The sequence below is a fragment of the Cydia strobilella genome, chromosome 5 (genome assembly GCF_947568885.1).
Source record: "Cydia strobilella chromosome 5, ilCydStro3.1, whole genome shotgun sequence".
In the NCBI taxonomy this organism is placed as follows: domain Eukaryota; kingdom Metazoa; phylum Arthropoda; class Insecta; order Lepidoptera; family Tortricidae; genus Cydia; species Cydia strobilella.
The window spans coordinates 16567578-16582990 of NC_086045.1; the positions used below are offsets into that span (position 1 = coordinate 16567578).

The 15413-nt window shown below is 35.2% G+C and overlaps 1 protein-coding gene across 1 annotated transcript; it reads right to left on the minus strand.

Annotated features, from left to right (window-relative positions):
• Positions 1 to 1485: 1485 nt before the first annotated feature.
• Positions 1486 to 10549, minus strand: LOC134741783 (uncharacterized). Its single transcript, XM_063674678.1, has 8 exons — positions 10388 to 10549; positions 9007 to 9180; positions 7490 to 7818; positions 4027 to 4201; positions 3647 to 3742; positions 3459 to 3557; positions 1888 to 2099; positions 1486 to 1744 (listed from the first exon to the last, which is right to left on the minus strand). The coding sequence occupies exons 1-8, from the start codon at positions 10541 to 10543 to the stop codon at positions 1513 to 1515; spliced, it is 1473 nt and encodes a 490-aa protein (XP_063530748.1). The 5' UTR covers positions 10544 to 10549; the 3' UTR covers positions 1486 to 1512.
• Positions 10550 to 15413: the final 4864 nt, after the last annotated feature.

The following is a 15413-nucleotide window of genomic DNA, read 5'->3' on the forward strand; positions in this document are numbered from 1 at the left end:
GTGCGAGTCGGACTCGTGCACGAAGGGTTTCGTACAGTTACACAAAAAACGGCAAAAAATTCACGTTTGTTGTATGGGTGCCCCACTTAAAAAATTATTTTATTCTGTTTTTAGTATTTTTTGTTATAGCGGCAACAGAAATACAGCGTCTGTGAACATTTCAACTGTCTAGAGTGTTTAGCTATCACGGTTCATGAGACACATCCTAGTGGCAGACGGACAGACAGACAGCAGAGTCTTAGTAATAGCGAGTCCCTTTTTTATCCTTTGGGTACAGAACCCTAAAAACGGAAATTTTGACGCCTTTGTGCCTGTTGGGCAAATTGCATCTTTAAAAAATATATAAACAATTATGGTAAGACTTTTCAAACCTCATGAAACGTGTCAATAATACAGTATTTCAGAAGGTATAACTAATATGATGGCCCAAAAACAGCAATTAACAACATCAAGTAGAAAGTAGTATAATTTGGGTAAATGCGTCCCTAATTTGTGACGCATTTATCCAAACCTAATTTCCAGATGATGTAAACCTTTTTTATCGGTCAAAAGACTAAGATATAAAAATATTCCGAGAGCTTTTATTTTTCCCAGAATCGACTTTTTAATAATTTTGCGTATCTTTTTACATAGTTACTAAACGAAACTCTGCTTAATAAAACATTTGGTAAACATTAAACAGCGAAATGAATATTACGCGTACTAAACCATTCTACTGCTCGAAACGTGGCATTTTGAAAAGTGACTTTATAAAACACAGACCTAACGTACAGTTGGGAATCTGGTCTCAGTTAATTAATATTGAGCACATTTATTACATATATTACCCAATATCTAAAAAAAAACAAGATTGTAAACGGATTTTGTTGACTTACCTCATACATGGGGTGAAACTAATTCTCAAAATAGCCAACTATTTGAATACGATTCGGTAAAACGCCCTCTATCTTACGTGTTATCATCCAAGTTGTTCAAACCTTTATCACTAAATGGCAGGAGCTGTAGTAACTAACGTTGTTTAAAAATTAACTTAAATAGACGCAATAACCCCAAAGTGGCAATTACCCCGGTTGACCTTAATACATTTGTCGGTCGCCCTGGTAACTAACTAGCTATTTATTACATCTATAAAATAGTTAAATAGGTTAACATAACATATTACTACCAAATTCTTGTACCTCTGGTATAAGTAGGTATTCGGATGCTGTTAAGCAAAAATGCGTCAGCCCACATTCATTTTGCAATAAGATGTCAACTATAGGTAATCGTAACTTTTTTTGGGTTGACTTCTTATTGCAAAATAAACGTGGCTTACACATTTTTGCTGAACAGCATTTATTTCATGGTAATGATACATTATTTTTATTTTGTATTTTTTTATTTGCCAAGAGTTATTTTTTCTACAACGTGTTCAAAGCATCGTGAGAATAACCTTCACATTACAAAATGTGGTTATTATGTAAGACATTTTTTGGTTTATAATTATGCAATATGGCGAACGAACGATTGGTATTAATCGTTCATAATTTCCTGCAGTACTTCTTTCAGTTCAAGAGTAAATTCTGAAACTGGCAGAGCTAAGTCCTGAGTAGAAGTAATACTACTTCCTTCTTTAGCGAGTACATAATCCGATGGTACAACGAACGCTTGCTTTTTGTCTCCTGGAGTCTCCAACGACTTCAAGTACTTAGCCATTGGAAGATGTGGACGCTTCTGAAGCCACGCGTGGAAAGATTTTGTGGACCTGTATAATGCGATTTATTAATAAGATCTTACGTTTAAACATTTGCTGTCGCCGAAACGAGTCTACTATCTAACATCGGTCATTTCCAGCAAAATTGTGTACTTATAAAGTTTATATTACCTAGTGTTAAAAGCTAAACTTACGTCAGATGGGAAATTTCGTCCCAGACGGCAGACATAGTCTTCAGATCTTCAGGTATTACAAGAGAATGCCACATCTTTTTGGTATCGTTATTAGGAGGAATATGCTTCATCCTCTGCGGAAGACATGTGCCGAAGGCTTCTTTATGTGCGGGGCTAGTTTCCGCGTGAATATCGTACGCGATTTGCCGCTTAAGCACACTCGAACATGCGGCCTACGATTAAAGACAAATAATGTAATAGAAATTGTGGGTATACAATGTATGTCTCTTTAGTTTGGTCAGCTCCAGGCTATCGGCGTGGACGACTAAATAATATTGTTCTTTTCTAAAAATTTTGGTACCTACCTTCTTAGATACAGATTTGTGTTTGTCATTTATTGTACAAAATGGTTCTTCTCTGAGAATAGGTCTGCGGTTGCGTCTAATTGCCACGACTCTTTTCATACATTTTGTATGGGTCGCGGCAATTAGACCGCAGATACATTTTTTGAGAATGACTCACAATAATTATAACATTGGTATAATTTACCGAAACGAAACGTAATATATCAATGACAATGCGTTAAAATCGACATGTGCAAAATTTCCTAAAAAAACTCCTCGCGAGTTTCAATAGTTATTTGTGCAACAAGAGAGGAAAGTTGGTTTTTCTTGCGAATGTTTATTTTGAGTCCTGAGAAAGTGAATGATCCTATAGCTGAATCACGAGCGAAGCGAGTGATTCTAAGTTGGAATCTTTCGCTTTCTCGGGACTCAAAAACACGAGATGTAAATAAAATAACTGCTCTCGTGTTGCACATATAATTTTTTACCTCAGTAGTGAGACAGATTAAAGGTTAAAATTTATTTCGAATTACACAGAATAATACAGAGAAAAAAAAAACGAATTTGTAATAGAAGTATGAAGTGGCAGTTCATGGCCTTCACTATATTAAAAAGCTACTTTGTTTCACTCCCTGGATTGAGGATAGTCGCACTTTAGTTACTCCCTGGAGTCAGGAAAGTGCGACTTTCCTCAATTCAGGGAGTGACTAGAGTAGGCTTGTTCGAGCTGCTGAGGTGAAAAAGATATTGTTTCATAAATGTTAATATTTTTACTTTTTTATTGTGGGACATTACAATCTATAAATTATTTATACACATGTCAATCACAATGAAAAAATCAACGATGATCAACTCTAGCCAACGTAGGATTCGAACCCACATCTTTAGATTGCCGTTCCAATCCCACGAATCCCATCCCATCCTATGGGTTCGAATCCTACGTTGACCAGAGTTGATCATCGTTGATTTTTTCATTTTGATTGACATCTGTATATGTTGTACCTATACAATGTATAGATATTGTTTCGTTTATTAAGAAGAAGAATAAATAATATATGTATTTCAAACCCTCTATTATTCAAGAAAAGATCAACATACACAATATTTTGTACATATTTAGGGCTTCACGAGGTTAGCTGAGCAAAATTAAATCACTCCATCGAGATTTCACGCAGTCATAGAAAAATAAAGTATCACGTAAGTGTAAAGCGATAGGTGTTATAAAACTTATTAAACCATTATGCTTACCTTAGGTACGCCAACAAATTTCGCAATACTCGGCAATACACAAGGTAGTATTTTTGGGTCTAGTACAAGTGCTCTTGAGGCGTGTTCATCGAACAAGACCTGACGGATGAAATCATAGTTATTCAATATTCAGTTACTTACTGTTTATAATTTTTCGCAGTCAATAGTAAAATAATGTGACAATTTACTTGGAATAAGTCTTCGATATCTTCAGGGCGCTTGATTTCGCTTTTAAACTCTACATTGCCTAAACTTATCCACCAATCATAAAAATCTTTTGAAATCTGAAAACAGCAAAGCAGGTACGAGTAGGTACATTTCATTTGTGTTGTAGGTGTAATTATTAGATATAAGCCTGCAAGGCTTTGATTTTGTTTTTGTATCCCGGTGTCTGTCTTGAAAAGTTATATTCGGTTCACTTCCCGATTTCCCACTGAGCTGAAATTTAGTATTCCTATATCTACGTAACTTTGGTAACTATGCAAGAAAAAACAATGACATAGTTGATTATTTCAGACATCACAGATGTTTTTTTGATATTTACTCTCTCTGCTAATTGCGTACCTACCTGTTTAGTCAATATCTCAGCTTTTTTGCTGAATTCATCAGAAGCCGATACTTCAAAAGCTTTCTGCTTATACTTGGAATTCCATTTGATCATATCGGTTTCTGATTCGTTGCAGTACAGCATTTCAAAGTGGGGGTTTTTCGCAGTCATTCTAAGTAGTGATTTCCCGACGTTTCTAAAATAATTATTGGACAAGTTGAGCCGTTTTACAGACTGTATAATAATTCAACCACACTAACCAAACCAAAACCAAACACAAATTAAATGAACAAAAGCTGGACCAGAGATCAGTCTCTCTGTCTGTCAGTGTGGTGGTCTGGCCTGGTCTGGTGTGGTTCTGGTTCTGGTGGTTGGTGGTTTCCAAGAAAGACTGGGCCGAAGAGACGTAAGAAGAGACGTAAATAGCCTTTAATGTTGGTCGCAAATATAAACCCATAAGATAACATGTTTAAGATGCATGCATGGTGCATGGTAAGATGCTGACATCTATACCTAAGTATTTCTGTATATTTTGCAAACATAACATGTAAACCCATATTATGGGTTTATATTTGCGACCAACATTAAAGGCTATTTACGTCTCTTTAACAAAATGTACAAAATAAGTTAGTCTAGTTAATTATTTATAAAATAAGGCTGTATTGAAAAAAGATTTTTTGTGGGACATAGTTAATACAATTCGCGAAATCGCAAAGCGCGGTGCAAACCTTGACGCTTGTTCAGCTACAAATTTTTCACTTTTTGTGTTTTGTGTTCGCTTGATCGGATATTAATATCCGATCAAGCGAACGAGCGTAGCGAGTGGTTCGAAAAGTGGAGTTTCAAGGGTTAAACAAACTTTGCTCCCGAGTGAAACATAACACTACACAACACACATACATACGAGTGATTCTCAAAATAGTGGCATCTTAACCTGTCATCGAGTTTTTGAATGGAATGTATGCTTATTTTCTCTTTTTCATATGAAACAAAAATATGTATAGATAAACAAAAACAATGTTTATCGAGGCCAAGTCTTTATTTTTATTTTTATTTAATACTTATATTTAAAAAAAATAAAGAGTACCAGTTTTCACTGTAACCTGTCTTGTCCAAACGCATCGCTGTTCTAGTTTTAGTTCTTTAGATTTTATAAGCACCAATTAATGTCACAAAAATATCATGCTATATAACAACAAGAATAATACCTTTAGTTTTTTTTATAGCACTGGTCTTTTATATATTTTATATACAACAATATTTGCGCACGAAGTTTGTCCAGCGATATTTTCACTGTAACCTGTACATCCGTGGTTATGCATCTGACTCACACATAGAAAAACATATTAAGATCATAATCCCTGCAAAACATGCCGCCAGTATCGAACTACCCGTCGTAGTAAACTTTCGTGCCTGAGGTGTCGTAGTTTTGTGGATAAAACTAATTGAAGGAAAGAATCCAGAGTTTGTAACAGGTATGTTGACTTTAACTTACCTTAATTATTTTATCATTTTGGTATGGAGCCTTTTTTGCTTATACCATTTTAATGTTGTAATAAGTAATACTGATTGATACTAAAAATGAGCAATGCGTATGATTAACGGTTTTAGAGATAAAATAAATAAACAACACTTTTCACTCTAACCTGTGTAACTTTAACCTGTAATCAATGTACAAGTTAAAGTGATCATAGACAGGTTAAAGAGCCCCATGTACAATGGATGGATGTTAATGGGACGCTTGCCAGGGGAAAAATATTTTTTCACCTCACTCGCTCGGAAAACCTCAGTTTATAGCGCGAAATCTGCGTGCAAAAGTCTATTTTATCCGCTAGCGTGCAAAAGTCATTTGAATTTCGAACACGATGAATATGAGTGCTTTTCTTTGTTTATTTTGTTTGGATTTGAGTGTGTTATGTCTTAAATTTGATATGTTAAATAGAGGGCAAAATTAAATAATATATATATAACTTCAAAACTACGCCGGCTCCAACCCTACACCTCGGACCCGAGAAGATTTAATTCCCTCCTAAATTGTAGTCATTTGAAATATGCCAATATGGGACCGGCAACAAACTCGGCGGGACACATCTTTTCAAAACATATTATACTCATATTGGGATACCCTCCTACAATTTAGGAGGGAATTAAATATTCTCGGGTTCGAGGTGTAGGGTTGGAGCCGACGTAGTTTTCCTAGACTTATATTGACCGGGATATAGACCGGGATCAATATAAGTCTAGTGAAACTAACCGTGAATCATTCAAAACTCGGCGTAGTTTTTATCGCGTATACCTATATATATATCTTTACTTGAAAATAGTTGTGTTTTATAACTAGTCTTATGAACCGATTTTGCATGTACAACCAGCCTTAAAGTTTATGATCTATGATGGTTCATTATTTTTAGTATGTGGGTATTTTTGCACTTTGTAGTTTTTCCTTAGTCACCCGTTGACCACGAACGCTGTAAAGAGTTCGAAACGTCGGGATGTATTATAAATTCAATATACCGAATATACGCAATATAATCCGTTTTCATAGTTTTATTATATTTGTAACACTTTTAGAGTTGATAATAAGTACTTTGCTATTAAGTTTTAAGCGAGTTTTGAACTTATTAATAAAACTTTTTATCATACCTCCCAAACCAAACAACTTAATATTACTTATTGAGTAAGGAAACTAATGTATGGAGTGAGGACTCTATAAGCTTACTTTTTTTTCTATGTCCATGGTGATTGTGATACTGAGGTTGTGAAATATATAATTACTGCCATTTAGTTATTGTTCGTAGAAATAAGCTTAATAAAAATTAACAAATTTCCTAAACATAATTGGTATTGTTACCATAACTCGACCGCGCATATTTTTGGTATAAACTAATTAAAATCAGAGCACTTTCAGATTCGGCTTAGCTACGATCATAACGTTGGTTGTAAAAATATTTCAAAAATATATTGATTAATTGATAACACTTTTATTTTATTTTCCATACAACTCTCTTTAACCTGTCTAATGTCACTCTCACCTGTACCTTCAAATCTTTAACAGGCTATAACTTTTACATTTGTATGATTTTTTCGTGGCCTTTAGTAAAAATGCTAAAAGTGATACTTTAATAATATTTTTCCATCCTTAAAATGTGAAAAAAGTAAAAATAAAAAAAAAAGGTTTCACTTTAACCTGTCGATGCCACTATTTTGAGAATCACTCATACATACACACATAACATTTTTTATCATACCAATACGAGGAAAATATTAACTGTAAAACGCTGCAAATCCAAATCATCACTAAAACAAATTTTACCAGCCAGAATGAAAAATCAACTCGAAAGGTGTGGATAAAACGCTTTTCAAGGAGCTTGTTGTTCAATAACTGATAAGAAAGGGCCCTTACGAGCTGGTGTGGTAAAAAGTAAATTTACTAGCGAAACAAACAGATATTACCAGAAGTCACATAAAATTAGAGCTAAAATACCTGCCATACTTCTTACTATCTTGAACAATTAAATCATCATCGGTACAAGCTGGGGAATCGATCGACAATGGTATATTTGGAAACCTTTTTGAACATCTTATAGATGATTTCCTTATAAAAGATTTATTTGTAGACAATCTTGAGATATTCATTCTGGACGTAAAAGGTCTTGACGAAGTGGATTTAGACTTTGTCATTGATTTGTATCGTGAAGGTTGGTTGTCCAATACTTCTGATGAGGTGCCCCAGTCAGATTCTTCTTCCTCAACAGATTCTTCTTCCACTGAAGGTGCATAGTCACTTACCGAATACCTCGACTCTTTTCTTGGCTATAAAACATTTGATTATAATTGATCTGCATGGCTAAACAAGGCTAAATTTTGTTGAAGTTTGGTTACAAAATATTTGATTTCAAATTATTTGGCTAAACAAGGCTAAATTTTGCTAAAATCTGGCTAATGGTAGTCAATGTGAGTGATTTTCACTAAATCGACAAGCACTACTGTTTGTGCACCTACCCAATAAACGAATTGTGGTTTATGAATATTTTTTCCTAGGCACCTCCACCATTTTGCTTCTAGTTCATTCATTCTTTTAAAATTATGGCTTCAGCCCAGTGGGACTATTTCGCCAGTATCAAGGTCTTAGGAGCTTTAAATACGACCAAAATTGTACGGTTAGTACAAGACAATGTACGGTGATTTTATTATCTCTTGTAAAGTAATAGCTGGACTTTACAAGAAACACGTGGGCTACCGCCCGTAGACTCTAAAATGGTGGATTCACTACACACTACCACATTAGTTTACTGTATAATCATCATCATTGGCCACAGCATCTTGACAGATGATTGTTGCAGCGACAGTTTATTATGAAGAAGAGACGACACTGCATAATAAGCTGCCGATATTACACTTTAAACAATATTAATAGCAAAAAAACAAAGGAATTAATCACGAGGCTAAATTTCAAGATGGCGCTCGAACCAGAAGTCCTGCTTCTAGTTGTTTACATGGAAACTTATAAGTACTTTACCTACATTTGACGTCTTTTCCTACTTTATCAGTCAAAATAACTGAACTTTGTTTTCATAGATGGCGCTGATTGCAGGACCGGCGCGCGCCGCGCTTTTGCATTGAAGTAACTGGGCTATATCTAACCGCTAAAATCGAAGTTCGTAAGAGTAACTATCTCTGTCACTAATTAAGCCTTAATTGGAGTAAAAGAGAAAAATGCCCAAAATTTGCGAACTTCGGTGTTCGGGATAGGCCCTCTGGTATTCCTGTTTTATTCGTCCATTGTAAAGGTTATGTATTTTTTTATAATGTACATATTTGAGACAAAATCTAACCCTTAAATGCATATTGTTGCCAAATATATACAAATCATTGGACAGCTTACAGATTCAACAGAAAAAAAAAATGAGTTCCAAAAATAAAAAAATCATGCATTTAAGGGTTAAAGTAGAAGTAAGGTAGTAAGTATGTAAGGTAAACACGGTGAATATTTGAACGTACAAGTTGTTCGTATGATCCCATTGCGTAGAATAGTTGCGACGTCTGGAGAGAACTAGTGTCCGGCGGTGGTTCGTAGTGTTTATCGTCAGGAGGGAGGTTGAACATCTGTGCTAGTCTGCCGAAGATAGCAGGCCCGACCAGCTCCTGAACGGTGTCACGTTGGGTCTCCCAGAACTGCAATATTCCATAAATTAAAAATATGACCAAATAGTAGCACATCGCCATTCTCTAATAGCTTTATAAAAATAAATATCTGTATATGTATAAAAAAGTTCGGCAGATGAATTTGTCCGCAACGGTAGAAATCCCTAATCTCTACTATCCTTATTAATATTATAAATGCGAAAATAACTGTCTGTCTGTCTATTACCTCTTCACGCTTAAATGCCGCTCAACCGATTAAGATGAAATTTGGCTCGGATATAGTTTGGGGCCCGGGAAAGGATCTATAATCATCGTCATCCCAGGCGAAAACGCTGGCATACATATTTTATTGGTAGGATATTTACATACTTACTCAGTTTAAACTATAACATTTATAACTAAGTTTAAGGCTTTAACACATTCACTGCCCTAACGCATAGGTATGTGCGTTCAGCGTCATACAAGTTTGTTCCTAGGCCTTGGCCGGGGCGTGCCCCCTGTGGCCTATTTAATAAAAGCTACAAGTTACAATTTACAAGCGGAACTCTCTTTCTAACCCTATGTATTAGAAAGAGACTTCCGCTTGTAAATTGTAACTTGTAGCTTTATTAAATAGGCCACTGGCAGTGAATGCGTTAATTACATAATTATTTTAAACCATGTTCAGAACACGCTAGTTAAATAACTAAGTTAATAAGGTGTAAAGTAAGTATATGAAAAAATCGTGTGCCTTGATTGGGAGCTGAAATAGAAGGCCAATCAACCATTGACAACCAGTTTCTGCAAAATGTACGGAGCCGTACAGCACCATCTACATCAGCAATCAAATTAAAAGCTTTTCATAACCTTTTTATAACCATAATTAATGTGCGTCGAATATTATGATGGTCCCTATGACAGTTTATTTTTATATGGAGTAGCTTACACGTAAATAGTTTGTAGACATGCCTTTTTAACTTAAGCACATTATTTTCTTTTTAAATGTACAGTCAGCAGCAGAAGTTGCTAAGCGGGCGAGGTGTTCAAAATGATCTTGACTGGACTTTATAATCAGTAATCATGGTAAAAATATATTTTTTCCATTATTTTTTAAATTATGCCCAACCAAAAGACACTTGAATGAACTGTCACAAGTACTATCGTTAGAAGCGAGAGGTACAGATTTAGCTACATATATAGTTTCTAATTTTCGCGCACTGCCCCATTAAAATTTGGATTTAACTCTCTGTATATTTACTTTATCATCCTTGTAGGAAAGTTCTAAATTTCGGATAACTTTCTTCCAGTGAACTTTGACGGAGGCCTCATTTTGTTCATATCGGGACGGGTTTATAACTCGTAAGTCTTTATGCTTGTCCCATTTTTTCACAAGAGGCTTTTTACCACAAGGCATCTTGAAAAAATCTTAATAGGTTTGTCAAACTCTTTAATAACTTTTACGTTTTTAAAAAGGTCATAAAAACGTTACAAAACTATATTTTCGGACCCAAATTAAGGATAAATAAATAATATATTAAAAGAAACGCAATCGACATTGTCAAAGAATGACAAGAATAAAGCCCACTCCACACTCTCGACAAAACTACAAGAGGCGATTTTGCCGGGACATTTGCCGAGACTGTGCCAAACTGAAGCTCGCTCCACACTCTCGACAAAACTACACGAGGCTTGCCGAATACGAGAGTGTAGAGTGAGTACTCGGCTATGTTCGTATGCATTTAGTATGCGACTGACGGGAGCGCGCCGAGAGTGTAGAGGAATAGTTTCGCGCTAACACAAAAGTTACAGAAACGGAGACAACACGAATATACGCGAGACAATACGAACACCACCACTCTACACTCTTGTAGTCTCGTGTAGTTTAGTCGAGAGTGTGGAGCGAGCTTTATAATTTTATTTCTTTGATCTCAGAAACAAAGTGATGTCATAGACTAAAAAGAAAAGAAGAAGAATGGTATGACACTATGGTATGACATATGCTGCGTACAGGTCATGCATCACCTACAAAATACTAAAAAACTACCCTAAATGCAACACATTTACATTATTTCTTGAATATTCTTTTCCCCTAATTAATTCAAATTAAAAATATTGACCACAAACTATCAAATTACTGAAAATGCAAATTATATATTATATGTCACAAAACGAATTATAAAAATATATTCACCAGCGCAAAAAGAATTCACTTTAATATTCTTGAAAGTTGAAACTTAGGGCTCAAAATATAGCCAGCGCTACAGACTTCAATACGAGTAAAAATTTTATATTAATAGATGGAGTATAAAAAATCCTCATTTTATGCATATGTATATATAAGTATATGCAATTTTTTTTATACCGTCGGTGGCAAACAAGCATACGGCCCGTCTGATGGTAAGCAGTCATCGTATCCTAATATCGTACCTTTGTATGTAGACAGTTATACAATAAAAAAATATTCTATTCTATTCTATTCTATGGACGCCTGCAACGGATGCGCGTTGCCGACTCTCGTATATATGTATTTGTATAATATACTATATGTATGTAATATGCCTATGTATTATTTATATTACTTGTATACATGTTTAGTTGTATAAATCAATATATTATACGACATTACGAGTAACAAATTAACTAAGTCCTATAGTGAGCTTAATAAGGCTTGCGTTGTGGGTACTTAGACAAGGATGTATATAATATATAGACACTTAAATACATAGAAAATACCCGTGTCTCGGGCACAAATATTCGTGCTCATGCCACAAATAAATGAGTGTTGTAATTGAAGTATGTTCTTTGTTTTTATTACGTCCGGACCCGGGTATGTCCTTAAACTATGTCCAAAAGAGAGGTATGGGCACTGCGAATGACATCTCGCTTTGTGTGGTAGGGCACAGGACAGCGGATGTCATTCCAGATCTAGAGCAGAGCCCAACTGGGGAAGTACCTCCACCTTACAGAAAACCGTAGCCAAATAACACTAGACCCTACTCATAGTGTTGTGTTCCTGCCGGTGAGTAAGGTTGCCAGAGCTCGAGGGAGAGGAGTGTTAGGGTCGGCAACGCGCATGTAACTCCTCTGGAGTTGCAGGCGTACATAGGCTACGGAGACTGCTTAACATCAGGCGGGCCGTATGCTTGTTTGCCACCGACGTAGTATAAAAAAAAATATTAGATGATGTTGCACCGTCTATAAATTATCTGCTTTGTCGAAAGGTTGACTGATAGAGAATGCCTTATAGCTTTAAGTCCATCTTTTTTACGATTGTATTTTCTTTTGTGCAATAAAGATTAAATAAATAAATAAAAGTTTTCCAATTGTTTTTGCTGCTTAAAACCAACTTTTGACTTGTTTTTTTTTTTTTCATTTTTTCAATAAAAACCATACATATCTCGCAAAATATTGACCCTATAAGTATGAATATGGTCTCATTCGATTCAGCGCAAAAATTACACGAAAATGACACCTCACATGCCCAGTTTGTAAACTGTGCATGTTTTATTAAATGAACCCCCTGACCATATCCCCGAAAAGGGGGTCAGAACCCTAAATGTTGATAGGACTCATCAGATCCTCATTTCTAGTTCCAAGATAAAGATAAAAAACAAAGTTTCATGGGTGTACATATTTTGCCGCTAAAATATGCTATTTTTCCTGTACTAAATTATGACATATAATAAATAACACTTGCACTGCGTATGCCAAAGAGTAAAGTCGTATGCTATCAAAATCGTTGCAGACTTTTCATGGTCTAAATATACTAATGAGGGCCACTGCGTTTAATTTCGCCGCTAGGGACGCTAGTGTAGATCTTTGAAAATGTCAAATGCATATGGAAGTTTTGGGGTTTCAAGCTTTTTTATCGGGAATTTTCACTACTTATTCATAAATTGTGGTAAATCGTTGTCCATCTTTGATTAATCATGGTAAACAATAGATATAGCTCAATAAATGTTAGTGGTTTAAAAAAAGTGTCAACTAAAATAATATATATATGCAAAATTAAACAGGTTGAAAAAATGGCACATTTAGACGTTAGAATACCTTTGTGTATCGTATGTGTGTGTGTGTAACGTATTGATTTTATAAAAAATAAGGATAGAAGAATTTTGAGATCTGTTTTTCTGGACCTACATCTACAGTGGCGCCAACTGGTGAGCACAAAAATGGTAGCCCTCATTACTCTATATAACACCCTATTAGTTTGCTCTATTATGTCTCAAAGATAGCATGATCAACGAATTCTCTTAAAATGCGATAGATTGCATGATTCAGCCGTTCTTGGACATATATAATATTATATTATGATTATATTACATTGTTCATACATATAAAAGTGTCATCTACACGGTGGATAAGAAAATAGGTAGCTGCAATGCACATGGACCATGATTACAACTTTACTACAGATACGTTTGCAACTAGTTCGACATAGATCCAAAAGATGGCAGCATTGCGGCACGGTCGGTTTGTAGGGGGATGGTTACGAGACACGAAGGTTAGTCCTCTATCGGAAGACAAAGTTTAGGGTTATTATCGTTAGATGGCATGGAATACTTTTATCTCGTGCATGCCGCATAAATTTATTCATCCAAGTTTTGCTATTTTATCCAAGATTGATATTCAATGTTTGCTATTTGATTACAGTAGGCGTGAGTAGTAATTTGATTGTAGTGGCTTTAATAAAGTTCTGTTTCTTAAGTAGGGTCATGTGTTGTACAGTAGTGCAGGCTGGTACAGTGGCTAACAGGCAACGTACGAAAAATACTCGTAATAGCTATATTTTATCAGTATTTATCGTCACATTTAGAGCTTTGAAGTCTCGCTACGCTGCCACAATCGAATCTACCTAACCTAACTGACCTAAACCTAATAAATGACTGACTGAAAGTGAGTTTGATATTGGTCCACTAACTAATGATTAAAAATTTAAAAATAACCTTTAAATTTTATGGGATGAGAGGTTCCTAAAGAACGCTGTAACTTAAAAAATAAACCCTTATTTCTGGATTATTTGTGCCGCTACTAGTCAAACGATCAATCAATTGCATTTGTTGCCACATATATCTCTACATATACCTATGTCGAAATAAATTACATGTTAGTTAGGCAACTACTGAAAGAAATGGCTAAAGATTTATTCACAATTTAAATTGTTTGCAAGAAGTTTACTTATACCGAATATAATCTATTTAAACATCATACGATTGGATTAGATAAAGAGAAAAATAATGTTCCTATAGTATCTATACAGTTGATATAGTAGACAAATGTATAAGTAAATAATTTACATCTAGGTATGCCGATATCTGTACTCGGTGGTAGTCATAAAAGTACTTACCTACCTATTCACGTTATCAAGAGTGTTAGCCTCCAGACAACGCCGTGTGGCTCGTCATTGTTGTGGGTGGTGGCTTCTATTTACTATTTTAACGTTGTGCGTATAAAAATTGTCTATAAGTACATGTAACTTTGAAACTAAAATTACACTTGATTAACCGTTCACAAATCACTGTCTGTGCAGTACATACAATTTAAGTACAATAACATGATTAAAATAGCGGTTTAGATACTCATACTACATAGAGCTAACTAGATTCTTTATTAAAATATATGCCTTAGATTTTCTGTGTTCGAAGACGTAAATAGCAGTAAAGTGTCAGTTTTTGTACACACAAAGCTAAAATGCAAATATAGTAAACAGCGCTACCTATAACATTAGTTAAGACACGCGGGACACGCGGTATTGTCTAGAGGTTGTCACTGTTATCAATTTACTTTAAGTATCTACATAGTTACTAGCCTAACGAGATATTCCCGGGACTTAAACCATCTCTATACCAAATTTCAACGAAATCGGTTCAGCGGTTTAAGCGTAAAGAGGAGTTAAAAAAAAACATTTTTTAAATTTTGTTTTTACTTAGGAATGGTGTCATTGTTCATACCAAAAATAAATTCAGCACCCCCGATTTATACGAAAACGATACCAAACCCGGCGTAGCAGCTTCACTGATGTAGATAATCAAGACAAAAATGAGAGTCCTAAATAAAGCTTTAAGAGCGGATATCTTAAAAACTATACAAGATATCGAAAAACTTGACTTAATAAAACTTGTAACAAATTAAATTTCTTTTCATTTTTTATAAGTGGGCAAGTCGCTCAGACGCATAGTTTCCGAGATATAATCGAAAAACCGAAACCCCCCTCTCCCCCCAGCACCAGGGTTACGGCCGGGGACTTTTGATATGTTCACCTCCTAAATAGTCCAAACAAAGCT